This window comes from Sipha flava, unplaced genomic scaffold (assembly GCF_003268045.1).
Source record: "Sipha flava isolate LNK unplaced genomic scaffold, YSA_version1 0_pilon_pilon, whole genome shotgun sequence".
Classification (NCBI taxonomy): Eukaryota; Metazoa; Arthropoda; class Insecta; order Hemiptera; family Aphididae; genus Sipha; species Sipha flava.
This window is the reverse complement of record NW_020271713.1, coordinates 5,923,144-5,940,718: the sequence shown is the minus strand read 5'-3', so window position 1 is coordinate 5,940,718 and position 17,575 is coordinate 5,923,144. Positions and strand designations below refer to the sequence as shown.

The following is a 17,575-nucleotide window of genomic DNA, read 5'->3' as shown; positions in this document are numbered from 1 at the left end:
TACAAACATATTCCAAAATATATAAAATTAAGTTAAACAATATACCTAATAGAAACAATTTATAATAATAATAATATTAAATATTTATCAAATTATAATTTTGAAAATAATATTACGATACAACAACTAGACATCTCCTAAGTTTAATTTTTCTGTTTTGGCTATTTTAAAATTTTATTTTTACCATTTAAGTATTAGTCTCTATTATAATCATTAAAATTAAATCAAAATATGATTTCAGTTAAATTTTAAAGTTATAATTTTAATTTTAAAATAGGTATTTGTTCGTCCTGAAAAATTTAGTTAATTGGAGATGTCTTGTTGTTGCCCGAGGTTTTTAATTGTTTTAATTTTAGTATTAGTATTGATAAATAGTCGTTTGGTTACATATAAATTTGTTGTGGGTCGATCAAAATAATCACCAATTAATAAATATTTTGAACACGATATCGTTTCAAAAACGTCAACCCGTAAATTATAAAGTAAATAATTTGATCATTGGCAGGCCCGGCTCAAGGGATAGGCGATATAGGCCCACGCCTAGGGTGGCATTTTTCCTGGACAATTTTTATGAATAAAAAAAAAATATTTGATAAAATATTTACACGTAAGGGGTGGCAAAAACTAATTTTTGCCTATGTTTGTTTAAACACTTTAGCCGGGCCTGATCATTGGGTATTATATAATTTTATCACAATATTAGGTTTTTAATGAATTCAATTGTTGGTTGTAACACGATTTTTGTTTTTAAAAAATAATTTAAAAATAAAATACCCGTGTATAACAATCACAATACTAATGTACGTTTTATTGCTTATTACAAAACATTATTAGCCTGTTCGGGATTATTAATTAGTGTTCTGGATCTTTGTAGTACCAAGGTTAAAACATTACAAAATCAAAATTTCCCAACCATTTTTTTAATACCTTTTCTTATTTGATAGTTTTTATATTATTTCGTTTGTACAGCATTTTTGAGTATTGCTATCGCCTACACTTTATGCCTATTTTTTTTAACTCCAATTATTTGTAGAACCTAAAGAATATAAAATATTCATTAACACCGGAACCTTTATTTTTTTAATTATAAAAACCGAAATCGGAATCGGAACCATAAAAAAAAAAAAAAAAAAATGTAAGAACCGAAATCCCAAAAGAGTAATATTAAAATGTCGAAACCGAAAAAAAAAAAAAATTGAAAATCAGAATCAAACCGAAGCTGAAAAATGATCTAGGTTCCAAGCCTAAATTCAGTGACACCGAACTTTTTTTGTATTACTGATGTAAACCTTACTTATGGATACCCACCCATACACCATGAATCACAATTGAACGGCAAGTATTTTATACCTGTATAATACTAGTACTATCTATCAATAACATACTATTATACAATATTTTATCATACAATAATAATAATACAGGCGCGGATTCAGGGGGGGGCTATGGGTGCTCGGGCACCCCCTGTCGCCTTGGCCACCAACAAAATAAATTTATATTATAAATTATGTTATTTCTTATTTTTCAAAATAATAATAATAATAATAAATAATATCGGTTATTCCGTTATCGGAATTTAAATAATTTAATATCAGATATCAAAAATAGATTTTTAGGTCACGGACACGAAACGATTATGTATTTACAATATTTAATACCATTTTTCCTACTTGAAGATACAGATATCGAAAAAATTATTAAATCGGCCAAATTTTATATCGATGATCTAATTGGCTCGATAGAAGAGGTTAGAGGTGAAGTTACTTTGTGGAAACAATTTTGGAAATCCCAATTAGATAAACCTAAAACTGCTATAGAAGCTTTGACTCATGCATCTGAATTTTATCCTAATATAAAGGAATTGCTAAAAATTATTTGCGTTATACCAGTTACCACTTGCACCGCAGAAAGAATATTTTCCTCACTTCGACAAACAAAAACATATTTAAGATCAACAATAGGAGAGGATAGATTAAATGGACTTATGCTTCTTAATATTCATAGGGATATTAAAATTACTCCAGAGGAAGTTATTGAAGAATTCAATGAAAAACACCCAAGAAAATTACAGTTACAATATATGTAAGAAATTATTGTTATTTTTAAGTTTATATTTAATAAATACTGATGTATGAAAAAAAAGTTAGCACCAATAAATCAAATAGAAAATATTAATTTAAATAAATAGAAAGGTGTAACAATCTTTTTTTTTTTTTGAGCACCCCCTGTCAAAATTTTCTGGATCCGCGCCTGTAATAATATATGTAGCACTAACTGTATTGAGTTATCCACCTGCCCACCATCTAAAAAATTTCTGGGGAATTTACCCCACTTGCTTACGTGTTCGGCGTCACTGAAGATATTTGTATAGGTAGGTATGTAAATGTTTGTCACGAGTCAAACGATTTTCAATTTACTAGTTATTTGTGTGTTACATCCACGATTATTTTTGAAACACATACGAGTATAATACAATTCATCAGCAAGACTTTTTGTAAATTACAATTAATAATTATTATTATTATTATTATTATTAATTACTAATTATTAATGATAGGGTATCCAACCAAAATAGCGAAACAATAACCGCGAATATAAAAATTGCGAATTAATAATGGCGAAAATAAAAACGATGAATTTTAAAAAAAGAGCGAAAATATACGATTTATGCATTCAGTGATAATAGTTTTGAAAAACAAAAAAGCATTTAGTGAAAAATTATACGATATACCATTTATAAAGTTTTTATTATCATTAGTACTATAATTTGTTATTAAGAAATAGTCTTTTAGCACAGTGCTTGTACTTTTTTTTATCTCTGGTTGTTCTCCAGCATTAAACTATTCTCGTTTTAATTCTTCTAAATTTCGAATTCTCTTTATAACATTTATTATTCAAAAATTCCCAATCTTATTTATGATAATTATTTTTTTTTTATATTTTTTGATATATTCTCTTCAACATTGGTAAAATAATTATTAAGAATATTGCAAATTTCAAATTTATCATAAACTATTTTATCATCTTTACTACAAAGCGAAGTAATAGGAATTTTGGGTTTATTTTTATTTTCAGTAATTTCATTGATAATACGCCAAGTAGATTTTGTATATGAATTTGCTTGTAAGATTTCATTTTGATAATGTAGAATACGTGCTTTTTTGATGATAGTTTGAAGTAGATTTTTGTATTTTCAAAATTTATTAGCAAAGTTTAAATCAAAAGGCCTTTTTCGTTTTTTTATGTACATTTTTTTCTTTTTTATTTATTGAAACTAAGATACCCCTTGTTATCCATTTTTTTAGTTCAATAAATTTACGACAATTTTAAATTTTAACATCTGTGGTACAACTATTTATGGCTGTATTTATTTTTTCATTGAACATAACCAATGCATTGTTAATAGACAGGTTATTTAAATATTTGCCCCAATCTTCGTTGTTTAAGATTAAATTTAGTTTGTTATAATTAATTTTTTTAATTGATGTTGGATTTAAAGAGGTATTTTTAGTATTATAATTGTTTATCAGTGTATCAATATCAGTTAAAATAGAAGTACCATAGTGATCAGTAATACTAATACGTATAATATAACTAGAAATAGAATTAATGTCTATATTTTTTAAAAATATGTGATCTATATTACTATTAGAACCATTTTGGCATCTAGTTATAATATAATTATTCGACAAAATATTAATCTTAATATCTCCACATATATAATGTAACTCATTATTATTATTTATACTGAGGAAAAATTCAAGGGAATCTAAAAATAAATCAACATTGTAACTTGGTGATCTGTATATTCCAGTAACCCGGTAGTTAATATTATTGAATGAGATGGTAATATCTAATGAATTACAATATTTAATTACATTATAGTTTATACACGTTACATCAAAACAATCTTTTACAAAAATGGTGATTCCATCTGATTTATTTAAAATGCCTAGACAGTGATACTGTTTAAATCCTGATATGCTAATGTTACAATCATTGGTTAACCAAGTTTCACTAAGTACAATAATATCGAATCTATCATTAATAGTACTCAATAGAGTAGCTAGTTCATCTAAATTACATTGAATACTTCTTATATTCATTGCAAATATAGAAAACCTTTTTTCATATAATTTAACCTCATTTAAAAATTAATATCTTTTGTTTTAACATTATTTACAGCCTTAATTTCATCACATATATTTTGTAAGGTACGAATCATTTAAACTTAAACGAAATAAATAAATAATAATATACAGTATTCTAAAATAACAATAATTAATTCTTTATCACGATATCATAGAGTTGAACGACTTTTTTTTCAATATCAATTTTAATAAGTTGGTTGATAGAGATGACTCGAAAACTATGTGAACTTTCATTTTTTTCATAATGACTCCGCTTGAGTTTGTCCAAATATATTTGAAGTCATACATCTTTGATAATAATTTTGATAACCAGAATAATTTTCTATTTCCTACTGATAATTGATCATTTATAAATATTTTATTATCTGGGAATACTGAATTTATGTGATTGGCCTTTAACTGATTACCTGACTTATATGCAGTTTTAATTCCAGATAACAAATTATCTTTTGTTATTTTATTACTAAAATGAACAATGGTCTTTCCCTGATTATCTTTATTACTTTTCAGCCTAAATAATTTCGATCCGAATTTTTAATTTCTACGTTTAATTTTTTCCCAAGACAAATAATTACTTCGTTTAATGATTCTTTAGCACTAAAAGGAATACCAGATATTTCGATATTATTAGCAAGGTCATTTTGCTCGGATATATTAGAGTTATTTTTAATAATTCTAAATCGTTTATCAAATTTTTATATGTGTTTTCCATGTGGCTTAAACGGTATTCAACATCATTTACTTTATCAATTACACTATCAAGTTTGGAATTAAAATCATCAATTTTATCTGAACAAAAAGTTATTGATTTTTCTACCGAGTTAGTCGAAGTGACCAAATTTTCAATTTTTGATAAAATAGATGATATATCTGCTTTAACAAGACTTAGGCTATTTATAGATTCATTCTTAACTGAAGAAGATTTAGTAGTATTTTTTCTTACTGTAATATTGGATAAAGAACATTCGATGCATTTCCATAAGTTCCTGTTAATTCCTAAATTTTATAGTTTCTTTGGAGAGCCTATATCAGTACACTCAAGGTGGTAAATATTACGACACTTGCAGCATTTAATATTATTAACCGAAGAAGAAGAAACATTACTATTATAACTAACGCACAACATAATATAAAAAATAAGATTACGAGATTTACGATGAAAACACAACCTTTACCTACGAGTGTTGAAACTGAACTGAGTAATTTGTATAAAATGTGTCAAAATCATGCTAATTTGTAAGTATTTTGTACCTAAGAATTCCATAAGCTACTCTTAAAAAATGGTAGGTTTCCGAAAAACATAAAAAAATGATAGAAATCGCGTATTTTTGGACTAGAAAAACTCACAATTTACCTCGATACTGCAATACAACCCTACGGTAAATCGTGTGTGCCAAAATCTAAAATATGTAAATTATATATTAAATATAATTTCGGTATTTTAAATTAATACTAAAATATTATTACAGCCTAATATAATATTTAAATAAAATAAAAAAATGGTAGGTTTCCGAAAAACATAAAAAAAATGATAGAAATCGCATATTTTTGGACTAGAAAAACTCACAATTTACCTCGATATCGCAATACAACCCTGCGGTAAATCGTGTGTGCCAAAATCTAAAATATGTAAATTATGTATTAAATATCGTTATTTTTTTTTTTTTATTATTCCAAACTTACCCGTCGATTTCTAACTTTGGCAATACACAGGCTAAAGGACCCCGAAAAACGTCTTGAAGACTGGTGTTGATCGGGGGAGTAGTGGTTTTTCGATAATTTAACTATTAGCATTTTTTTTTAAAATTAAATTATGACAATATTATGTAATTGAAAAGCGCAACTTTATCTCCGTAAGTATCGATTTTTCGACATCCATCAACTGGACCGAAAGTATTTTCCGGGCTACGTTCTATAAGATAGGTTGATAAAATTGGGGGGTTCTAGGGGGGCTAAAATTGTGCTTTTCAAATTTACGTAATAATATGATTTTTCTATGCATTCTTTTAACTGTATAGGATTTACAATTTTATTGTGATTTCAGTCGAATTAAGAACACTTAAAGGAAATAAATGTGTGAATAACAATGAGGATATTTTTAAGGATGTAAATTCTCTATTGAAGTGTTCTTATTGTGCAAAGAAGTTCATATATTTACATATGCTATTGCACCACATGAAAATCGATTATTCTTCAAATAAAACTATTATACCTAAATATATTCGTTTTGTGGTATGTTTTATTTTACATTATTTTTATTTTATAAAAGTTTTTTACATTTAATTTTTAATTTAAATTCACAGGTACCCAGTTTAAAAACAATTGAATGTATCGCTGCTTCTATTGTAGCCTTAAAAAAAATGGGCCATAAAGTATTAACTCCTAATGTAATTTAAGATTACCTATATGATAACGATTACTATAATATAAACGTAAACGATCATATTATTAGGAATAACATGCAAATTCAATATACAATTTTAAAAATACATAAAAATATAATTAATTTAAAAAAAAAAAAGCTTTCTTATATATAAAAAACTCAAAAATGTTAACATGCTTAATTGTAACAAATCCTCTTGCCTTAATTTTTTAATAAAAAACGATTTAAATGTAATAAAAAAAATCAAAAGCATATCAAACTGCTTATAAAAAAGAAATGAAAAAAATAATTGAATTGAAAACGTTTGATAGCCTTATAAAAGTCAATAATTATAAGTAAGTATAATAATATTTAAATATACTAAATTAATAATAAAAATAAAATATTTTTTCTTACAGATATATTCAACTGATTGCAACATCAAATGTAAATATAATATTACATTTCAAACCAATTTCTGTAATTATATAAATAAGTTATTAGATTTGAACGTAATACCCCGTACAGTGTGGGATATTGTTCAAGAATTGGCAGATAACTTTATTTTTATAAACAAAAAAAATTGTTTCATACACGATAAAATTAAAAATTGCATTAAAAAAAAAAAACAGCTATGTTTGATAACAAGTGAATATTAATATTAAGGAACATTTATTTATTCTATTAATTCATGTTATATTATTTTCAGTCACCAAAATCCTGAAGTAGGAGAAATTTTGAAAAATATATTTTTGTCTTTCGTGAAATGTTCGAAATTAGAGGCTTTGTACTCCGTTATAGAAATAATAAATGATTTTAAATTAAATACTGAGACTATGTACGAATCATCATATATATTATATATATTATTATATATTATTATATAGTACTTGCCCCTAATTTCAACAATTTTTTAAAGAAAATACAAAATTTTGATGATCATTTAGAATTTGATATTTATAAACAACCGTATGTATTATGAGGACGTACTCTTAACATATACAGCATGTCCCAAAAGTCCCGTATCACCCACCCTTAATACCTCCATGGAAAATCAATATATTTAAACGCGGTTTTTTTTTCAATACTAAGTATGGACATTTTGATTGAATGGCATAAAATTCAATTTTTTTTAAATATATTGATTTTCCATGGAAGTATTAAGAGGGTGATACGGGACTTTTGGGACATGCTGTATACTTCTAACCATTTTCTAATGTTTTTTTTTATTTACAGACAAGAATTAGATTCCAATCACTATGTCAAAGTCTTAATTAATAATAAAAGTTCTCAAAACTTCAGACTTCCAAATGAATGGATCTTAAATAATGAATTAACACATGAAATGTTGATTATTTGTGCAATTAAAAGAACAGAAAGTTACCCAAATAGTGCAACTGTAAGTAAAACTAAATGATAAAAAATTAAAATAATAAAAATTATATAATTGTAAGAGTCGCCAAAGAATTTATATGTATAAATAAATTACTTCACAACACTGCAGTGGATAAAACATCTTTTTTTTTAAATAAACTATGACAATTGTGTCAAAAAAAAAAAAATTATTTTTAAAATTCAAAAAGGCAAAAAAGCAAATAAATATTATATTAACACAAATCATCAGACAATTAAAATTTATAACAATTCTGTTACATTAAAATGTCTTATAACATTTAAAAATTTCACTATTGATACTAAATGTATAAAAAAAAATACAAAGCCAAAAATTTTATACATCGAAGACATAATTAAAAGAATATTATATAATGAATTTAATATAAATAAAATAGAAAATTTCAGTAATGTATATTAAACAACATTAAAACAATACAGAGGACATCTAATCAGCCTCCAAAATTTTTTGGCACAAAATACATTAAAAAAAAATTATAATTTTAATGCAAATTCAGTGATGTTGATCACACCACAATCAATGGTTACTAAAAAAGGTAAAAAAAATATATTAAATAAATAAATAATAAATTAATTAAAAACAAATATTCATAACTTACCTAATATATTTTCAGACCAGACAATTATACAAACAATACCAATCGCAATACAATATGGCCAACTTCCAATACCCACATCCCAAAACGCTGGATGCAACCATGCCACACATTTTACAATAGGTAATGAACTACCTATAGGTAATTACCTAATTAATTATCTGGCTTACTCATATCACAGTTGCTGTAATTTTATTGTTTTTCCAAGTCCACGAGAACAGATGTTATGGAGACCTTAAAAATAATTTAAACTCAACTGTTATATTCTATTTTCTTATTTTATTTTTCTTATTTTTTTCAAATGAAATAAAGTACCTACTGATGATTTATACTGATATATTACACTTATATTACAATTATGATAATGTATTAAAATTTGTTTTTTTTACTGATAACTAATTTAAACAGGTCTAAGTCTGTTAAAATAGGACTGGGCCGGATTAAGCACGGAGCCTGGGAGCCCGGGCTCCAGGCACTGAAATATTGAAGGCCCCGAAGGGGCCTTTTATTTCAGGCCAAGTTCAAAATAATTTAAGTTTAAATTTTATTTTGATAAAATTTTCGTATTTTTACTATATGTATTACCATTGATTATAAATACTAGTATAATCAATGGTATTACGCAGTGTGCTAGCTACCACCTGCTTACGTGCGAGCAGTAATATCGGTTTGGAATAATAGGACTTTATGATATTATATTATACCTAATATAAAAATAGTATGATAAAATATAATTTGTTTGCATTCACCGAACCGTCTAGGACATTACGTTATTACGACAATATTTTGTTATCTGTAGATTTGATTTGAATTCATTTATGACTATATTTAGATTGTATTTCCTAGAAACATATGAGCGTCGATCGTCGACCATCATTTACGATTTAACTGTAAACAGTGTAACAATTGGCACGTAGTACGTAGATAGGTACACATTATTTGATATTTCATACTTGTTACGAAAATGTCACAAAAATGTGCTAGTGGAGCCGTTAAGCGAAAGCTTAAAAAAGAAAAAGAAGAAAATATGAAAATATTACTAAATAAGGTAAGTCTATTGGCTATTTAAAAGATATTAATTACTATCCCATGTATGATACATAATGTATCATGGCGTATCAGTAAATTGTATACTGAAATATTTATGTTTTAAGTTTTAACTCGCAGTTTTTATTTAGTCGCTAATTCGCTATCTATTACCTTTATTTAATTTTTTATTTTATCACTAAAACTAGTTTCTATATTATATGCCTAACAATTGGTGTTACAAAAAAATGAAAGTATTTACTGCCAAAATTGAAAATTGGAAAGAAAATAAGGTACCTAATAAAGTTAATTTTAAAATATTTTATTTTTATTTTGACATTTAAACAATAATGTTGTATATTTGTATGTAACGAAAATTAACTAATATTTAAAGATTAAAAAAGATATATCTGTACCTACAATCAATTAATTTGTATCATTTTTTTAAAGAAATAAAATTCAGTTATTGGTAATTAATAGTGTATGAATTAAGGGCCCTTTGGACTACTGGGCTCCAGGCCCGATAAACTCTTAATCCGGTCCTGAAATAGGAAGGAAAATGTTAGTATGATGTAGTACTTACCAAAAAATATTCAGAAACTATTGTGTACCTAAAATAATTCAGGACCCAACTAGTGTAGTACCTATTAAAATCCGGGACCCAACTAGTGTAGTATCTAAAATAATTCGGGACCCAATTTGAATACAGCCAAAAAAACATATTAAGGTTTTCAAGGGTTACGATTATTACAACTATTAATATTTAATTTAGTTATCTTGATCTATCTTATATTCTTTACATAGATAAATGTTTTTATGTATGTTCCTTTAGTTAAACTTACATCAGTTTGGTCGATTTCAACTCTCCTACGGCGTTGCTTTTTTGATTATCTAACTTAAATGTTATTCAGGGTAGTTAAAAAAATAATATTAAACAGGTAACAAGAAAACTATTTTTATTACTATACAAACGTTACAAAGCAATATTATAGTTATTTGTATTATATATTACATAACATGTACAACGTCAAATTAAAAAAAATTAAAAATTAAGCTACTATAAATTAAAAAAAGTTATTCCACTTTCATTCCTTTTCTCGAGAAATAATCGTTTCTAAAGGAATGAGTCGTAAATTCTCCTACTAAAGTTCTTATCCGCACTGGTGGCAGTCTCAGGAAAAAATGCTAAAATAATAACAACAAACATTTAACACACATTTTTATAATACGTAATAATAATATAATACTAATAAAATTAATATATAATAATAATAATATTAAAATAATAATAATTATATATAACATTGTATAACACTAAAGGCTATACCTGATCGTGGAGGGTTATTTGTTCGTCAATAATTGTTAATATTAAAAATATGTATAATAATAAACGGCTTATGGGTTGTTGTTCAAATGTTATTGAGTGACGCAATCAATTGTCAATGATCGCGTAGACAAATGATTTCGATTGGCAATATTATTATTAAATCGTTTACATAAAAGTACTATTATACTACATTTACTACATAAGAGGTACATACAATGTTCATTAAGTCTATCGGACTTTTCAATGGGGTAGCACCTGAAACTCTAAATGCAGAAAGGTAACAAGTAAGTTTTTTTTTAATTTTTCAAGACGAATAACTAAATGACTAATGAAATATTAAAGTAAAAACTTCGATATTTTTGTACTTTTTACTTCATTCAATCACCTGAAAATGTAATTTAATAGTCTTATAATCAATGGCGTAGTTACCAGAGGAGCAAGGGAGGCAACTGCCCAAGGGCGCGGAATTTGTTTAGCGTTTCTGTTGCACATGAATAGGTGAATTAAACTTACCGAGTAATCAAGTGAATTATTTTGATAAATTATTATAGCAGCATATTGGTTACAAATTATAGTTAATAGGTTAAACGATAGAAATTAATAGTATTCAAAAGTTTTATCAAGTGTCGTTTCTTATAGGCACGATGATGGACAGTCTTGGTTATAGATTGGACTTTTTAACGATTTACGTATTTTAAACAAATTAATTTAATGAATTAATCAGAAATATGTAATAATACATAATCATAGACCTACTTGTACAAATTGGCAATATAACAGACTGAACATGTGATCAACACGCACTTAGTTTTAAAATTAGTTTTTTGACCTAAGAATTGGTTTAAATTAATGATTTAGTTAATAAAACCAGTTGAATCAACAATAGATCTACTTATTAAAATCTCTTTTAAGTTACTGCGTTATTGATGGGGCACAGGGATGGACTTCAAATTGTTCCGTTTTAACGTACTACCCTATCCATCTAACCATTCAGACATCAAATAAAAATATCGTAATTGACTAGTGATTTACTACTATTATGTAAGCGAAAATAATTTAATCGTCTTTTATAGCCTTGATGCAAGGAAGAGATTATTTTACTCTTTTTGTTTTAACAGAATTCGATTAGTACAATAATTTGTATTACTTGTCTTATTGGGATCTAGGTTAATAATTAAAACTCGTATATCCAGTTGTCGACTTTAAAAATACGAACATATGGTATTTTTCAATTCTCTTGTCTCACGTCATATGTCTATACATAGACAGTACATAAACTGTAAATAACCGTTAATAACAGTTATATTAAAGTCGAAAGTAACTTTTTAATAATTCTTTTGAAGAATTGAAATATTAATTCAATAATATTAATTTAGAAACGACTACCCATTATTTTACTTTCTTCTAGTTAGATGAGTTCAAAACAAAAAACCTTTCTACCAACTGCGTTACGAACAATAATAGGTAACACAATTAATTGTAATTAGCCGTATTAGGTACATAACGAATTATGTTTACACGTTTCTTTTTTCTTTTTTTTTTTTTTTGAGATTTTGGTGTTAATTTTTTAAACAGTAGTAGTTTTCAACCATTCAACCATTTTGAATCGTCTTCGAAATTAAAAGTACTTTTTCACGTTTCTATTCTCCGACCCATCAAAACAATTTCACGACTCATGTATACCAGGACGTAGGACTTTCGACTTGAAGAGTGTTTATATAACAATACTTGTATAACTATATAGTCGGTGACTAAACGATCGGTCGCCTGAATACCGTGCGCCCAATAACGGGTCGAGTGTTTCACCATGCCCAACGTGTTCACGGCGTTTAGGGCGTACACCTAGGCGTCAGGCACGAACAGACCGGTCTCTCGCAGCCGATAACTGAAAGCGTTCATTTTCGTGTTGACGAACAACGGGAACAGGTGTTGCACAGTGATGTTGTCTTCCGCGTACTCGATGCGCAGTGCTTCCGTGAAGCTCTTTGTGTACGACTGAAACGCAAGACGGTATTACGTCACAGCCAGGGGCGGATCCAGAGTCGGGGAACTGTGGGTCAAGCCATTTCAAGGGGCCATTAATTAGGGATGAAACTGAATTAGAAACTGAATACCTTGTAAAAAAAAAAAAAAAAAAAAACACAATACGCTCATAAAAGTGTATAAGTATATTCATATTACATTTTAAAATTGGTGATACCACCGATAATGACTTATTTACGATTAATAAGTATAATCTAATTTTATCAGCGCAACAAACGTACGGAATAAAATATGGTTTACTTAACTTTCTACTAAAACGATGTAATTTAAAATATAAATTATGACTTGAAAAATTTTGAATATACATGGCGTTCATTTTTCAAGTAAATCCGATGGGCCAACTGTCCAAGAGCCCAAATCAAGGTCTGAAAAAAAAAGAAATTTCCAAGAGGCCAATTTTGTCAACAAATATTAACTGTGGGTCAGCTGACCCCCTGAACCCCCCCCCCCCCCGATACGCTTCTGGTCACTGCGGGTCGAAACCATTTCATATAGTCGAAGTTAAACGGCGTTTTTACGCGCGAGAACGTCACTGCGACGGATTCCGTTCGGAAGCCGAAACCAGCGAGCGACGCGATTCTGATTCGAACCATTTTGGCCACCGTAGTGTTATAGCACCACGAACTGTGAAGAAGTCTTGGCATTTTTTAGCATTTTAAAGATATAATATTTGTATTAGTTGTATTTTTATCCAAAAATATCAGTCGCAATAGGGATGCGAACTTGAAATATGAGGTGTACACTTTTATTAGCATTAAATATACACTGTACGTACTAGGATAGTAATGATTTTGACTGCTGATATTGAATCATTCCGAAATCAAAATCCAGAGATTTTTTTTTTTTTTTTTGTAAAAGTTTTCTCCACCAGTCAGATTATGGAATTATTAGGTACTTCATACGTAGATTCTGATCAATCCGTCCTTGACTCAGAACCGTATTTTTCATAACCAATGATAAATAGATTTTAAATGTTTATATTTACCTATACCTATAGAAGCCATTTCAAAAATAATAATGAACAACAATTGTGATTGTTTGGACTTGATAAAGTAAAAATTGTATTTTACTAACAAAGAATAGCACGAGAAACTCAACAATCGATCGTATGATTTGTAACAATTAAATTTAAAATTACGTTTTTTGTTTTAATTTTGATATTTAAATTGCCTATATAAAACCCCTTAAATATCGAGTATAACTATAATATGTGTATACTTTTTATTTCAAAATATTTATGGAATATAAAATATAGTCCCTTTTTAAGTGTTCAATAATGTACTTAGAATATGTTATCTATGGAAAACGGTAGATTTGTTAATAAAATGTTTAAAAAAATTTTATACAACTTCAGTTGCACAGTTCTTAACCCGTTTTGATAAACCGTTTTCACAATTCGTTATCGGCAACCGACGCGGCAGGTTCGATAGAGTTTTCGTTCCGTAAATAACGTTTAGCGAAATTGCATCTGCATAAAGTGTTTACAAATGCCTCTCGGACAAGGAGGGACCAGCAAAACGGAGATAAACTCCTCGCTCAAGAGGAAAAGAAAAGATAATATCTACCCAACGTCACCAACAAGTCCTCAATTAAAAAATAAAAACCGATACGATCCGCTGTCCAACCTATTGGACAACGAATAAGTAAATGACATCACACTGGCCGATATTGACAACACAAATTCCGAGGTAAGGAAAATACCATCTATATTTGTCCAAAATATTACAAATTACGAACAGTTTCACTCATCACTAGCAACTGTAGCCCAAGATGATTTTACAATAGATCAAAAAAAAAAGATTCACTAAAACTAAAATTAACAACTGTAGACGACTACAGAACTGTTACAAAAGAGTTCGAGATAATGCAAATCCAATACCACACTTATCAATTTCCCGAGGACAAAAATCTATCGGTCATAATTCGTAATCAGTTTATATATACAGTTTTAAATAGTTAAACGAGTTTATCTTCGTGTAAATATTTGATGCAACCGGGCATGAGCATTTGATCTAACATCAGTTATCGTATAAAACAATCTTAATTAATTTTAGATTTGTATCATATTTTATAAACTAAATAATGGTTTGGCCACGAGGTGTGCGTAGAGATATATTATGTTGTCAGTGTTTTCACTATAAAACTACTCAACTATTAGCTATTATATTATAATGACATGAAATATAATGTTGAAATTTTACAATATTTTATAGATATATTATTACCTATAATATTTACCAGCCCTAAATGCTTTAGAAATTGACCACGACCACCCACCACCCAATTTTTTTCGGGGAGTTGATTAACCCCTTTAACCCATGAGGTATCCGCTACTGCCTCCAATCCTATCCAAGTGTATAAGTCTCAAAATATAAGTAGTATAAAAATATAGGCATCCCTTCACTTATTTTGAACCACTTCGACCACTACCTATGGCTCCTTGTAATTAATTTGAATTTTGTTCAAAGAAGACCCGAATAAATCATTAGCCAAAGGCAAACAACATGTACAATTTAAAACGTAATTAATTAATAATGCAATTAATATTGAAGATATAGCAGATTATTTTTATATTTTCTGATAAAATACTTTTATAGCATGGAATATCTTATACAGATAAAAAAAATTGAGTGAGGGGAACAATCTAGATTTCTCTGTTCCGTATATATTATAAATGTGTTATATTTATTGAATGACTAATAATAAATTGAATTGCATAGTGTGTGAAGAATTGTTACAAATATATATGAAAAATATCAACCACCATTTTAATTATTATCATATACTTTATAGTTAAGAGTTTATTAATTGAACAAAATTTAATTTTACATATTTCGTAACTTAGAAATGGTTTCTTTTCATTAAAGATTAACCATTGTACACTTAATTTACAAAATAATTTTACATTCTTCTTTAATGCTTCAAATTAGTTTTTATTTGTTATTAAAAATACAAATACATACTTAATATCTTTGGTAAAACAATATTAATACCTATGACTTAAATTTAAAAAAATTCAGTGCAAAATATGTATTGTTCAGAATTATTTTAATATTTTTATAGAATAAAATGACATTAATTTTAATTTAAATAACATTTTGTGTCTTAAAAAAATATTAAAAAATATACATTAACATATTACTTAGCACTTAAAAATATAGAATTAAACAGTTAAAAGCAACACTACTGAACACAATAAATAATTATTACTACAGTAGCTATTATGTTTGAATGCAGCCTCTAATGCTTAACTTTTTTATTGTCATCTTAAAAATCTATTTAATTTGAAAACTACAGACTTATTTTGACTGCGGATATGAATCATTAATAATTAATCAATTAATGTATAATTCACAAGAAAAACAGTTTTCAAATTAAATGTTATCATAATTACATAATTTATGTTCAACATCATACTGAAAATCACATATCAAAATAAATTAATCTTATTCAATACATAATAATCTCCAAAATACATTTTACGGTTTATATTAATAATGTGAATTACAAAAATGAAATTACCTACATTTTCAATGGTTATGTATTTAAATATTGAAAATGTAACATCCAAATTTTTATAACACAGTTAAGAAAATAATAATAATAAAAACAAATACCTAACATCTTAACAAGTTAAAATAAACATGTAAAACATTTTATTATACTTTAAAAAATAAAAAAAATAAATAAGACTTAAGGTTTGAACAATTTAAGCCAGAGAATATTATATTTTTCAAAATACTGTAATTTATTTATTTTCTTGATAATGTATTATTAACAGTAAATTTATTTGTAGTATGAAAAATTATTTATTACACAACAGCAAATGACATTATTCCATTGCATTACTGTTACAATCTGCTATTATAAAGTAGTATAGCAGCTTGAACATAAAAATTATTGAATCAAATAAATTAAATAATAATTTTCTTTCATTATTAAATATTGAATACCGCAATTATATTATAAAAATACTTTCTGGCAATAATTGTTTAATTGAACATTAATTTACACTATATTAATTCTGTTGGTATACCTAAAACTTAATATTATACAAACATAAAATTGATGTGCACCAAATATTTTTGAAATAATATTCATTATGTAAGTAATGGGCAAATGATTAACTCCCCACATGATAAATTTAAGAGACCACTTACATTTATAATGAGTTATTTATGAATGACACATTTAGATATAAACAAAACAAAATAATTTAGGACTAGTAACCATAACAAAATATAAATATAAATATAAAAATGAAAATAGCATGACTTTTTTCATAAAAAATACAATTTTTGAGTGTAAATAATATAATTTCCTGTAAAACAATAAATTCCAACCAGCTGAATCAGTAAACATGTTTAGTATCATCTTTAAATTTTTTTTAGATATAAAACACACAATTTCTTATTAATAAATCATAGAACAAATTTTTTACATTGAATAATAATTTTTTTAAGTTCAAGACAACAAAAAAAATTGAAAAAAGCCAGGCATATGAAAATTGTTTAAAAATAACTAACCCTACAAAATACAGCACTAGACATGAGGGTATTGATAAACAACTAAAAGTAAACTTAAAATATCTGTCAAATAAAATTAAATATGCAATGATTCACCAAGATGTAGGTAATTAAAATAAATGATAGTTAAA

At 26.7% G+C, this 17,575-nt stretch overlaps 1 protein-coding gene and 1 pseudogene across 1 annotated transcript; one reads left to right on the top strand and one right to left on the bottom strand.

The window, feature by feature from the left end:
• The first annotated feature begins 1,636 nt into the window (after nt 1-1,636).
• Nucleotides 1,637-2,086, top strand: LOC112694461 (52 kDa repressor of the inhibitor of the protein kinase-like). Its single transcript, XM_025569925.1, has one exon. The coding sequence runs from the start codon at nt 1,637-1,639 to the stop codon at nt 2,084-2,086; it is 450 nt and encodes a 149-aa protein (XP_025425710.1).
• Nucleotides 2,087-10,622: 8,536 nt separating this feature from the next.
• On the bottom strand, nt 10,623-17,468 carry LOC112694451 (annotated as a pseudogene).
• Between the last annotated feature and the right edge of the window lie 107 nt (nt 17,469-17,575).

What these genes read in the sequence shown, in the direction of transcription:
- LOC112694461 (XM_025569925.1), top strand. Translation starts at nt 1,637, where the DNA reads ATGTATTTACAATATTTAATACCATTTTTCCTACTTGAAGATACAGAT.